Below are 14026 nucleotides of genomic sequence, written 5' to 3'. Positions count from 1 at the left end.
GGGGGCATACAAATGCAAAATTTAATTAGTGAGTAAAAGCTCAAATTCTTGCCCAAAGTCCCATTTTTCCTGGAATATGCACTCTTTCTTCTTGTGTAAACTTTTCATTATGAAGGAGACATCTTTATAACACAATAACTCTAGCTATGATGTAACTGCTGTAACATCACTCCTGTAATAGAACAGGCGGTATGCCCAAATAATTATGTTTTAATACAATTTATGTTCAGCAGAAACTAAGTCAACTGGGTCATTTCGAATGTGATCAATGTGAATTAGTGTCTGACTGAGATAAACCATTTGATCATTTCAAAATGATCAATGAGAATCACAGATAAAAGATTTTTCATGTACATTTGGCAGGTTAGGTCCATTCACACAGCACTAACATGGGTTTTAGGTAGCCATCAGTAAGTATAAAGGATGGTATGCACAGAAACTCTCAGCAGCAGACACACTACACAACAGTAGCATATAACGTTAGCCCTGCTAATGAGATGAGTGATTCAATAAAGCACCCGAGTCCTGAAAAGCTGCCAGAGCTCAATCTCAGAACACCCAGGACATGCACCCAAGGTACCACTCAGCAGCCCAAAGTACTGAACTTACTTTTAATTAAAAGTTTAGGTAGAAAAGTAAGTAACATAAATTTACCTGCTAAACTTGAGAGATTTAAGACTATTAATCAGAGCAAACTCTGTACCCAAAGTACAATTAGTCCTATTAATCTAATATTTCCAAATTGAAGCCACACTGGCATTTGGGCACATTGACTTACGCATCTAACAGAATTACAAATTTGCCAGTCAAACCTTATTTAATTATTTTACAGCCAATTAAGCAGGATCTTTTAAGCACTGTTGCTTACGATTGTCTAATCCATGTGTTGTGACAGCAAACAGGAGAAGTGCTTGCTGCTGATCCCAGATGCACAAGGCCTTGCCCACACTCAAGAAGCCACTAAATAGTGCTGTCAAAGTGGATCCCCAAAGCTCAAGGACACTTTAAAGTTAGAGTTTCACATGGAAGAAACTCATTGGCAGCAATACTCAAAGCCCATTTTAACCTGCACCCATTCCACATAGATTCCAGACTTTCTAAAACCACCTCAGTTTTATTTTTCCAGGTTAGCTCATCTTTAATACTTTCTGAGGCTAGCCCAAGCTTCTTCCCAGGAGTCTAGATCTCTAAGTCAGGTGGATGACTTTACTCAAGGATAAAAGTGAAGCTCCTCCTGCAATCTGGCACACAGGCTATGACTACCCTGTCTTCATGTGTGACCTTACACAATTGCATTCCTTTATACTGAAAGAAGATGAAACCAAGTTAGGAAGCTCAACCTCCAATGAAGCCCTTCCAAAATATTTTCCAAAACCCATGTCACTTTCCACACCCACCTCTTATGGAGGGTAGAAATCAGTCACTTTGCTATTTAAAGGATAGCCTGGGAAGGAAGTCGCCAGCTCTAAAGTGCTATCCACAGCTTTGCATTGTCTTTACTGTTGAATAGTTTCTTTCTTTGGTGTGCACTTTATATACTTGCTTAATCTTTGCTTTAAGAACAGTCTGCGTGCACAAACATGGTGGCATTCTGTTTTCTATACGCTGATACATGAGTGCCAATCTATAGAGAGAAGTGGCTCTAACATGGACAGGAAACAGGGTCCTGTGGCACCCACTGCTTTGTTGAGACGCAACTCTGAAAGCTATCCTGTCTTTTGTGTGTGCTTGGAACCCTGGCTAGACTACAGACTCCCTTGGGGTCCTTATTTCTTCTGTTGTTCTGTTAGGGTGCCTTAATACCACCTAGAGTTTGTGTACTCCTTTGGCACATAGTTTTGTAACTTGAATATAATATAAAATCTAACATTTATTGAACATTTACTTTGTGCTAGATTTGCCCTAAGCCCTATACACTAACAACCCTTTTTGTTCTTCAGAGTACTTAGGACTGAACCCATGGCTTCAGGCACACTAGGCAAGTACTCAACCCCATGAACCACACTCTTAATTTTATGGAACATTGGCAAATGTAATACTTTAATTAACTATAAAGTAGAAAAGGCTCAATATAGAACACGATTTTCAGTTATATTCAGTAGTAGGATGTTTACAACACATGGCCACAGGCTAGCATTTTAGTTGCTCTATACTGCAGGCAGTAAGCAACCGCCCACTGCAATAAATGTGCAAGAGTAAGTTCTCTTCTTCCACTATGAGAGTTCTAGGAATTGAACTCTTGTTGTGAGGCTTGGCATCAATTGCCTTTACTTGTTGAGCCATCCTGCAGAGCCCTGATTTAGCTACTATAGAGAAAAGTACCTGAAGAAAATTAAATAGTATGATTTGTCTTTAGTTCTGTAATTCTCACCAGAACAGTGCTGATAATGGTCACAATGTATTGGGGAGGCAGCTCTCATTACAGCAGAACTCTGGATTTTAGAAGGGATCTTCATTGGGAAAGCTGATCTTCCCTTTTCTTTGTGATGCAGTAATGGTGCCACTGCAGTCACACCACCCGCCCTCTGCACAAGCATGCGGAACACAACGGGGGAGGTGACACTATGACTTCTAGGAAGCAAAGTCACGTAGATGAGACAGAAAACCAAACCCCACTATTTCTAACCTGCTCAAACTCTAGTGTGCCAAACTGAAGCATTTTAGTTAGTTAGTATTTTAATAGCCCTGGAATGTTGTGGCAAGAGGTGCTGACATCAAGGTTACCAGTCATACGCAATGTCAAGTGATTTTCACTTTCTCTCCTGGTTTTGGTGACTTCACATGAGCTACAGTTTAGGCATACAAATTTCCCCTGAAAACGGCAATGTAGGAAGTATCCTTCCCCTGCAACCAACCAAGGTGCATCTAACTCAATCTTCTTCCATCCAATAAAATTAACTAAAAGGCCAAAGGTCCTTTTGTGTTTGTTGCTTAAGTGAGTGCTGAGTTCAGATTCAAGTGTTCAAACAGCTTCAAAGAGAACCTCACAGGTGCTATATAGGTGTACAGACAGGAAGCGGACAGAATAACAATAATGGGGCCAGACAAGACAGCCGCTATGTAATAAAACATAGCATATTGCTTTGGAACAGATGGAGGGTCGTGATATTAAAAGATGGTCAATCTTCTAAGGAGACACCGGACTCTTCTAAGCAATTTTTAGTCTTTGAAGATGGGAAACCTCTCTTATAGTGTAAACCAAAATAGGACACACTGAGATGCTTGGGTCTAGCAGGCAGTAGCCAAAAAACAACACAGGTACAGTAAAAGATGCTCTCTAAAACATTAATGCTGAAGCTTCCTCACAGAGTATGAATGAAGCCTGCACACTTGTTGGCGTTAGAGCTGGTCTGACTGCTGACAAAGCACAATGTATGGGAAGGCTCCCAAACAGCCCTAAGGATTGAGAATTCACTAAAAAGTCTCAGAGAAGTGACTTAAGCCAAGGTCAGCTCTGGGAAATGGTAACAAACAATTAGTCAAAGGAGGGATACAGAGGTAGTCTGCACAGATCCGAACGCAGACTGATGTGACCACCTTCCCCCAACACTGAGAACTAGAGGAGCACAGTCATGCTTTAGCACATGGGCGGACAGAGGTCTCATGACTCGGTCTATGGTGTCCTATCACCCTAATACCACCCGAGCTGAGAAGCCTCCAGCCTCCCATACATGACAACTTCTGCCATGGGAGAGCTTCCAAGGGTTTAGAGGTTAGTTCCTAAGGAGACTGACATGAATCCTGACCTGTCTGGGGCAAGGGCAAAGCCTTATGCAACACTTAGGCCAGATCCCAATCCAATTATATAAATAATAATATGGCAGAATGGTAAAAGAATGATGCTATTGGAGTTCTGTCCACAACTGAGTTTATCCTCCAGGTCCTGAAGTGAGAGATCTTACTAGGTACCTGCGACACTGTGGGATTTAGGTCTGAGAGGAAGGACAGGCTTGCTCTGTCTGGGTTCCAGTCAGATCTCAGAGGGCAGCTGAGATTGTATGCTTGGAGTACAGACCCTGGGTTTTTGGTTTCTCATGTAAGTGATTTCTCTCCAACAAAATTAACCTACATCATCCCAATCCTGTGTATCGTAATTTGTGAGACCACAAGGTCCACATTTTTTGTAGAAATACTCTATGTGTTCTATGGGCTCTCTCATTCTCACTTTCCAGTAGTCAAGCCCAGAGTGTATGGCAGGGTGGCTCAGTGAAGCACTTCAGGAGTGATTTTTTCTCATTTCAAACCAGACATTTATTTCCTTCTAGAAGAATCAACATATCAGTTCTCTAACCCACTAAACTCACAATCTTAGTTCTTTTTTTTCTCATAAGAGCAGTATTTGTTTTTTTATTTGAATTACAAACAAGATTGAATTACACCACAATCCCAGTTCCCTTCTCCCTCCCTTCCTCCCCTACCACCACCCAACTAGAATCCTATCATATATCGTTTCTTCTAATCTACACCTGACTCAACCTTTCTGATCCCTCATGACCTCTGCATCCTTCCTTTTCTTCCCTTTTCATTCTCGTAGCTCCCTCCCCCTCTTCCCATGTTTTCAATTTCCTCAGGGGATGGTGACCCTTTCCCCTTCTCCAGGGTACAAAGTTTGTCTCTTTTAGGGTCCTCCTTGTTTAGTAGTTTCTCTGGCAGTGTGGATTGTAGGCCGGTAATACCTTACTCTATGTCTAAAATCCACATATGAGTGAGTACATATCATGTTTGTCTTTTTGTGGTTGGGTTACCTCGCTCAGAATGGTTTCTTTGAGTTCCATCCATTTTCCTGCAAATTTCAAGATTCCATTGTTTTTTATTGCTGAGTAGTACTCCATTGTGTAAATGTACCACATTTTCTCTATCCATTCTTCAGTTGAGGGGCATCTAGGCTGCTTCCAGTTTCTGGCTATTACAAACAGTGCTGCTGTGAACATGGTTGAACAGATGTCTTTAAGTTCCTTTGCCTCTTCTATTCAAAGAATGGATTCCACAATGCCATCCTTACATCCTAATTTATATGCTAAAACCCTAATGCCTACTATATCACAATGTGACTGCATTAGTCTTTAGAGGGATACTTAAGGGGTGGTTGCAGTGACACATCTTTACTCCTAGAGCACATTTGGGAAGCAGAGACAGAAATAACGATGGGCTCTAATCTAGTGTCCTTACATATTTTTAAAAGATTAGAACATGTGCACAAAGCAAGGGTCCCAAGCGGCCATCTGCAGGCCATATAAAGAGGCCTCAGAAAAATCTAACCCTGACTTTTGGTTGGACTTCATCCTCCAGTATTTTGTAGAATTGGGACTTAATCCATTAGCCAATTATTAATTCACATCCAATCTTAACCATTTTGTATCAATCTTCTCTTACCTGCTAAGAATTTCCACCTGGACCTTTTGAATCTTGTTTCTTATGTGTCACACCCACCATCAGACGTCTACTACAAAGTACTGAAGTCAGGGCACTCGTAGGCTCAAACCCCTCCCACTGACTTTTTACTAAATGAAGACCCAAGTTCAGCCTGGCAGCTGGTGACCTATGACCTCTGCAGCTCTATCTTGTGCTAATCTCTTGAGTCAAGCCATTGATCTTCACTAAAGTTGTCACCCACCAACAAAATAGGAACATTTTCCCTCTGGACAGCTTCCTATTCAATATCTTTCTCAAGTCACAGATGAATGCCAAGTTCTTCATGAAGACTCCAAAGATCATTTTAGTTTGCATTAGTTTCTAATTTAAATTTTAGTTATTTTTATAGCAATTATCATATAATGAAGAAGTATCCAGGATCCCAAGTCTAAGGTTATCAAATGTATACAGACAAAATGTTTTTGAAATGCTACTCTATCAGGACCAAAGATAAACAACTACAATATAAAAAAAATGTGTAAGTCCAGAAGTTCTTAAAATCATTTATTTTTATGTGTATGAGTGTTTTGCCTATGTGTATGCCTGTGTGAGTGTGTCAGGTCCCCTGGAACTGGAGTTGCAGACAGCTGTGAGCTGCCATGTAGGTGCTGGGAATTGAATCTGGGTCCTCTGGAAAAGCATCAGTGCCCTCAACCGATGAGCCATCTCTCCAGCCCCCATCTAGTACTACTACTTTTTAATATTATTCAATATCCAACTTTTTTCCTGAATTCTTTGTCTTAGAGACAGCATCTTATGTATCCTAGGGTAACCTGGTTTAATGTGGTACCAGAGATAAAATGAAGGGCCTTGTTCATAATAGGCAAGTGCTTTACCAAAGGTATGTCCCTAACCCTTTATCTAAAGTCTTCTGATCTTCAAAAATGAGATTTGCAGTTGGATGCAGTGGTGCACACCTACCATCCCAGCACTTGTATGAAGGGACACCAAAGAATGAGGAATTTAAGGGCTGCTATTATACCAAGTTTGAGACCAGTCTGGATACACAAAACTCTGCCTTCAAAAAATAAATGAGATACTGACTGACTGGTTCAATAGTGACTCACTGCTGGAGTTCTCTTCTATCCCCTATTTTATTTATTTATTTATTTATTTATTTATTTATTTATTTATTTATTTTAGCTAAGGAAGATAGAAAGTTTCCATCTATTTAAACATATGTTAAACCACCTTTAAAGAAATCTTATTTTAATCAACATTTAAGTAACACAAATACCCATTACCATACAAACTGCACTGAAGCAGAAACTAATAATTCTACCTTAAGGTTTAATCATTTTATTAAATGCTTATAAACATGTACAAGGAAGGAGGTCAGAGTGCAATGTAATCTTATAACTAAATCTGTCACAACACCATTTTTTTCTTCACTAATTTAGACACGTGCTACTAACAGGGGTTATATAATAGAATCCTTTATATATTCAGTAAAATATCCTCTTACCTAATGTGAGAACTGGCAGTAAAGAGAACGGATAAGGCTGTGGGTCATGAGCACTTTAATCCATCAATTACAGGATATTCATTTAGATATCATAAGAACTAATAGATGTTACAATTTAACATCACCTTCATAATCAAGGGCAAGGAAAAGTCTATGATTTAAATGTGTTCAAGGTACTTGTGAAGAGATAAAAATAGTTTAAATGCAAGAAAGGAGGACAACCAAATTTGGACCTGCTCATTATTTTACTACATAAAAGTGAATGTTTTCCATGTTTCCATTGATTAAGGTAACAATTTACTAGAACCATCATAATTAAGAACATTCCAAATAAAAAATTCTCTTACTATTTCTTTCATTTTTCCACTTAGTTCATAAAACGGATTGAGCCATCAACAAGCTTTCATCAACTGCTCCAGAAAAGCAGATAACGTGGCTGCATCTCAACCACGCAAAAACAGTTCCAAGTGTACCCCAGCCGGAGTACCATCGGTCTGTGCAGAAAGCAACACAAATGAGCTCTCATCTCGGAGGACTGATTGGGACAGGGTGAAGAACTTACTTGAACTTGGATTCCACCTCTTCAGCAGCTTTCTGATACTCCTCGGTGGTGACTTTGTAGAACTCTGAGCTCTGTGGACAAAGATGACATTTTCAGTATGCAAGAAGACAAACTCTTCGGCAGACTTGCAATTTCAAAACATAGTAGCAACTTTGTTGCAACCACTCCAGAAGTAGATTTCTGGCACAGTATTAAAAAGTTGGAAGGCCACGAAATTAAATAACAATACTGACAATGATTTACAATTACACGGTAGATGTTCAGATACTCCTAACACATTTTTGAAGGATGTCTTAGCTCTACCTTACTTGGTTATCTAGTACTGCAAAATCAAGACTGTTAAGCTCAAAGGGGGAAAAAAATCACGCACATTCACAGTGATGCTTTGCATAGTATTTTGTTTCACTATGGATCTTAGCCAAGCATGGTGATACATGCCTTTAATCTATCTCATCACTCAGGAGGCAGGGGGCAGGTTAGTGCTGGGTAAGTTCCAGACCCTGTTTGGAGGGTAAGAAAAAAAAATCTTTGATAGAACAAAAAGATAGTTTGTTCTATCACTTTGACCTGACTAACACAACTTCAACATTTGTAACTATCAGTATGACCAAAAGGGTAGACCTAGTAATTTTAGCATAAAATAGGCTGCCCTGTGACATGAACTCATGAACAACATAAGCCAAGCCACTGTGGCAAACCAATGCCTTTCTCTAGACAGCAGGACTGAGAATTCCCCATTGTAGCTAGCTGCTAGCCGATCTGAAAGCAGCCTCACCGGAGGGGTCAGCCTGAATGGCCCATGAGCTCTCAGACTCAATGAAATAGCATGAAAAACATTGGGCAATGCACAAGGATGCAACACAACACAGGGCTCTATTGTGGACCTTCACTCCCTAATCTCTCGGGCTTCACATCCACGGCTTGTGGTAGTTTATTTTTTAATAAATCATTGTTGGTTGGTAAGAAAATGAAAATGAAAGCCTCCTCACACTGATGACCCCTTTGCATTTAACAATCCAAGCTGCCCAATGACAGTCACATCCAGGTTTCTGGGATGCAGATAAAAATCAATATGCACGTGATTAGACACAGACCGGGGTGGCCAGAGCCAGGGGCAGGTCACCACTGGAGATGATGAATGACTCTCTATCAACCTCCAGGTCCCTACGATGCTAACATTTACTATCATCTTATTTGGGCTACGATTTATCTTTCTTGCACCTGATCAATAAAGATGAACAGAACAGTTGTAAGGATCGATTGTAATTTTTTATCATTTTCAAGCACAAAAGTGCGTTTCTGACATGAAGACGGTATCCTAAGTGCACTGCCTCTGCAACTTAAAAAGTGCAATCTGAGTGATCAGCCACACTCTATATGTGGAGAGGTGTTAATTCATCAGTGGGCCAAAGGCCATCAAAAAGCCATTTGTCTTCTCAGATACTGCAGCTTTAGGTTGCCCGCACCTTACCATATGCATCACATACAAGACTTCCCTGTGCTCTTCTGCACTGCTTGGCTTAAGCTTTTCCTGGGAGACTTTTTTTTTTTTTTCCAAAGAAAGAACAAAAGCAGCTATCAGTTTATCACTAACAACGTCAGAAACTTCCAGAACGCTACTCTAGCTGTCAAGTGGGCAATATGGCGCTGACACTGGCAACACAGTTACATGTTGACTAATACGTTCCTCTATGGTAAGAGCTAATGCTTTAACAGCTAGATAGATCTGGGCTGAAAGTTCAGGTTTAGGGTCTAGCCTGTGACCCTGAGGAGGTCTTTCAACCTTCCCCATTTCCTCTCCAGTACTTGTAACCTGTAAAATATGGATGATAACCGACATTGCTTAATTATATAACCAAGCTGTTGAAGCAGTCAAATAAGATAGGCGAGAACTGTGAAAGAGGTTTTTTTTGTAGAGTAAGAAAAACATCTGGGGCTGGAGAGATGGCTCAGAGGTTGGGGGCACCAACTGCTCTTCCAGGGGTCCTGAGTTCAGTTTCCAGCAACCACATGGGCTCACAACCATCCATTATGAGATCTGATGCCCTCTTCTGGTGTGCAGATATACATGGAAGCAGAATGTTGTATATATAATAAATAAACACACACACACACACACAGAGAGAGAGAGAGAGAGAGAGAGAGAGAGAGAGAGAGAGAGAGAGAGAGAGAGAGAGAAAGAGAGAAAGAGAGAAAGAGAGAGAGGGAGAGCCATTCCTAACATGTACAATCCCACTTTGGGCACAAATCCTAGATGATCAAGAACAATAAAATCTTCTAGCAAGAATAAAGCACAAAAGTAAGAATTCTGCTGAAGTACAAATCAGTGACCTGCCCTCCCCTCTGTGATGCCAAAGGCAGGGAAAGTGGTTCCAGTTACAACCTCTACAGTGATAAATAGAGAGCAGCTGTGCCTATGGTGGTTCCAGGCTCAATAGAGAATTCTCTAAAGCTGAAGGCTTTAGTTTGGCTCTATACTTCCACCTCAGAGACCAGTTCCCTACACTGCATAAATCTTTCTAATGATACAAAGTCCCAAGAAGGCAACACTACCTAAGTACTTAAGTATACTCCAGATATGTAGACAGTATCTAATTAATAAAAATACTTAATTTACTCAATTAACACTAGATCCTTATTATCCCAATAAATGTTCTCTCAGGGAAATTAGACCCTCAAGAAAATTTTAATCTAACATGAAAGACAAACAATTCTAATGGAAGGCAACAGTCCAAGTGTGGCTGCTGTTCCTGGAGTTCAGAAGACCCAATTCTGGCCTCAGAAAAGACATCTAAAATTACATGCCATTCATTCAAACCCAAACCCTGAGTCATCGGTGTATTTTCAATGGGAGAGAGGATGAATCCTGGGTGTTTGGGTGGAAATGTATACAGCAGAGAAAAAGAACTAAGCATGCATACATATATGGAGAAAAGTTGAAGCTATGTGGTAGAATGTAATTCATGTGGTTTGGAAAAACACAAACTGCTGATTATCTTCAATTGGCAGTTTTGTGCTCCTGGCAAGAAGGGGACAGAAGAGCAGGATGACACAAAGAAAGGGAACATAAAGGTATGAGGCTCACATCCCTGATCTGTTCCTTAAAATGAGATCTGAATACGTACTAGACTTGTTTGTATTTCACATATATACAAAAAGTGCATTGCTTCTTTCTGCCCACAAAGGGGCTAATTAACAATAAATGGTATAATTATCAGAACATAAAAGTATGTTTGAGGAGGGGGTACAGGCTGAGTCGAATTTTAATATATTCTTACAAATGAAGCCACTATACACATTTACTAAACAAATGTGTTTTTTTTCCATTTTTTTAAACTGCAAAATTATAATCACATAAAGGGCAGAAAATAGTAGGCCTCACATCTCCCGAAACCTCAGCTTCACCTCGGAGCAAAAGTGGTTCCTTACCATCCATACCACCTGTAATGAGTGGTTGCAATGGCAGGCATTCAATAAACGCTAGACTCTCTCCCCTCTCTCTCCCTCCCTCCTCTCTCCTCTCCTCTCTTTTCTTCCCTCTCTCTCTGTCCTCTCTGTCCTCTTCTCTCTCTCTCTGTCTGTCTCTCTCTCTGTCTGTCTCTCTCTCCTCTCTCTCTCTCTCTCTCTCTCTCTCTCTCTCTCTCTCTCTCTCTCTCTCTCTCTCTCTCTCTCTCTCTGTGTGTGTGTGTGTGTGTGTGTAGAGGCCCCAGAGGTGGTCAATGAGGGTTTTCTGTAACTCTGAACCATACTTTCTGAGGCAGGTCTGTCACTGACCCCAGAGTTCACCAATTCAGTCTCTCTCAGCCTCCCCAGTAACTGGGATTACAGAGCACTGGGCATTGGGGGCTGGGGGAGTGTCCAAATTATGCTTGCATGACAACCCAACACCAACTGAGCTGTCTTCCCAGTCCCTAAACTCTAAACTGTACTGGCATTTCCCCAGGTGTGTTCCTTTTCTGGGCTAGGAGCTAACCCTGGATTCCATTTGGCAGTTCATTGTCACAGTTGAGTTTCCTCTAAGCTGTGACAGTTCCTTTGGTTTTTCCTATCTACTCTAAGCTTGGTAACTCAGAAGGACAATGGTAGATATTTTGAATCTGCCTCATGGTAGGGCTTGTTTGATGCTTACTCCCGACTGGGCTGAGCACATGGTGGTAGGGGAAGAGTCCCACGGAATCAACCTGCCCTTCTCTGTCTGCATCCATTGCCAGGTCTGCTCTGCAACCTTGACTAGTGGATTCTGCTGATGCATGGAGTGTTAAATGGTGTTGTGGCACACTACAGCCCAGAATGGTTTGGCAAGTTTCAGGTTTTAATTCAATAGTACAAAGCATGTAACAGATTAGAAAGACTTTTAAAGACTAATCTTCAAAGAGCTGGCAGCTGTTCTCAGGAAAAAAAAAAAAAAACAGATTCTTTACAGGGTTACTGTGAAATATAGAATGGGAGGAAAAAAGAAGAGGGAAAGGAGACCAGCTAAGAGCTAGAGAGGGACAGACCTTTATCAGGAAGCCTAATGCTCCCTATTGCTTCGGTGACTAGTAACCAGTGTGCTCAGACCGCACTGCATTGTGGGAATCTCCCTCCTGCTCCCAGAAGCTATCTGCCAAGCTGAAAAGAGCTGTCCATTGCTGAGGGCATGTGCAGACTGCATCTTGTAAGGAAAAGAACATGGAAATGGGGTGGACGGTTCAGACGTTCTCCCAGGGCTACCTCAACGCTAGTGAGACGATTTCAGGAAGGAACTCTAACTCTTCTCCCCATATCCTAGGAGTCCCTAGAACAAAAGATCTGTGGACCTGCTGCTTCAGAGTAACTTGTGGAGGAGCACAGTGAACTGCAACACCTGAATCTCAGGGGTTGGGGTATCTTACATTACTTTTCCATTCCCATGACAAACACCATGACTAAGGAAACTTATCAAAGAAGGGATTGAATTTGGTGCTCAGAGTTCCAGAGTTAGAAGAATCCATGACCATCATGGTGGGGAGCATGAGTGTGCAGGCAGGCACGGTGCTGGATGGAGTAGTTGTTCAGTTTACATCTAACTGGAGGGAGGAGGAGGGAGGAGGGAGAGGGAGAAGGGAGAGGGAGGAGGGAGTGAACTCACAGGAAATGTCATGAGCTTTTGAAACCTCAAAGCCAGCCCTCAGTGATACACTTCCTCCTTCCCAAACAAGGAACCAAGCATTCAAATACAGGAGCCTACAGAGGCTATTCTCATTCAAACCACCACAGTAAAGAAGTTCAATTTTTAACAAGTTATCCTGAACATTCCCTAAAATTGTAAACTACTGGGTTGCTAGAACAAGATACAGTGAAAAATGGTCAGTGTTCTTGAAGAATGATGGCAAACACCACTTACCATCTTTAAATACAGCAGCCATCTTAATAAAGGAATTCCAAATCAGCTTTTCCACTGATATTGTCTGCAGGTGACTAGTTGAACCCCAGACTGTTCCAAGAGTTCTGGCTTCCCACACTGTCTAGTAGCACCAACTACCTGTTCTTGCCCCAAGAAGTGCAGTAATTCTGACAATATCAGCTCTTGGTGTTTGTGGCTCAAGACAAGTTGATACCATCTTAGTAATTACAGGTTGTCCATATTTTAATGTCATTGTTGCTCTTTAATGTAAAAATCCTTCTGCGGCAGAACAAAGCTACATGAACTATTTTTACTCAATTGTTTCACAATGTCAAAATATGATTTAAATAATTATCTATAGTCCTTGTTTCTAAAGGAGGTATGTGTATATCCTCTCAAAATTTGTTGATATACCAAGTGTTCATTTTGTAGGGAGCAATCCCAGTAAGGCTCAAAAAGAGAACTAAGAGCTTCCTTCTGGTATAACTGTAAGATATAGAAAAGAACAGCATGGCCTATGGCAAGGATCACATGCAAATGAATGAAGCATACTTTATTTATTATGATCAAAGTACATTATATACATCCAAAAAAAACATCACAATGAAACTCATCACTTCTTGCAATATATGCCAGCAAAAATAAAAGCAAAGATTAAACAGTTTTTACAGAAAGAACCAAAGTAAGAGATGCTCATGATCTCCCAAGGTGGTCTTTCAATGGAAAACTGTTCTATGAAAAGGAAGCCCATAGCTATGAGCACCATGATGGCCTAAAATTAAAACACATCTCTACATAAATTTGCTCCATGTAGTCTCCTGCCTCATCAGCCTCAAGAAAAATTCTTGACATGATTTGCCTGCTTGTGGCATGGACTTGTGGCAGGTAAATACGATGTGAATCAAGTATTAAAGAACTGATTGATTTATTTATTTCTTCCTTCTAGACAGAAACTTTTATTGATAAAAGCATAAAATGTTTCCCACCAAGAATTTTTGTGAGAAAGTAGACTCCATAAATTTGGTGTAGAAGGTCATTATCTTTGAGATGTTTCAGCATAATCAAAACCCTGGCATCAAGCAAAGCGTGTCCCTCCAGGGGTAACTACCTCCAGAACAACAATGTAAGTCTTTATATTTGGGATATGCTTCTGTCACATGTCCCAGAGGACAAGCCATCATTGGAAACAATAGGCATTTTTACTTCCTATATTAAAACATTT

General features: G+C 40.8%; 1 protein-coding gene across 1 annotated transcript in view; it reads right to left on the bottom strand.

Annotated features, from left to right (window-relative positions):
* The window catches only part of Chchd3 (coiled-coil-helix-coiled-coil-helix domain containing 3), a 263514-nt gene that overhangs the window by 46661 nt on the left and 202827 nt on the right, over positions 1-14026 (bottom strand). Inside the window, exon 6 of the mRNA XM_027391410.2 lies at positions 7440-7510. Within this exon, the coding sequence (XP_027247211.1) occupies positions 7440-7510 (71 nt within the window). The remainder of the gene's footprint in view (positions 1-7439; positions 7511-14026) is intronic.

The sequence above is a fragment of the Cricetulus griseus genome, assembly GCF_003668045.3.
Source record: "Cricetulus griseus strain 17A/GY chromosome 1 unlocalized genomic scaffold, alternate assembly CriGri-PICRH-1.0 chr1_0, whole genome shotgun sequence".
Classification (NCBI taxonomy): Eukaryota; Metazoa; Chordata; class Mammalia; order Rodentia; family Cricetidae; genus Cricetulus; species Cricetulus griseus.
This window is presented reverse-complemented; position numbering and strand designations above follow the sequence as displayed.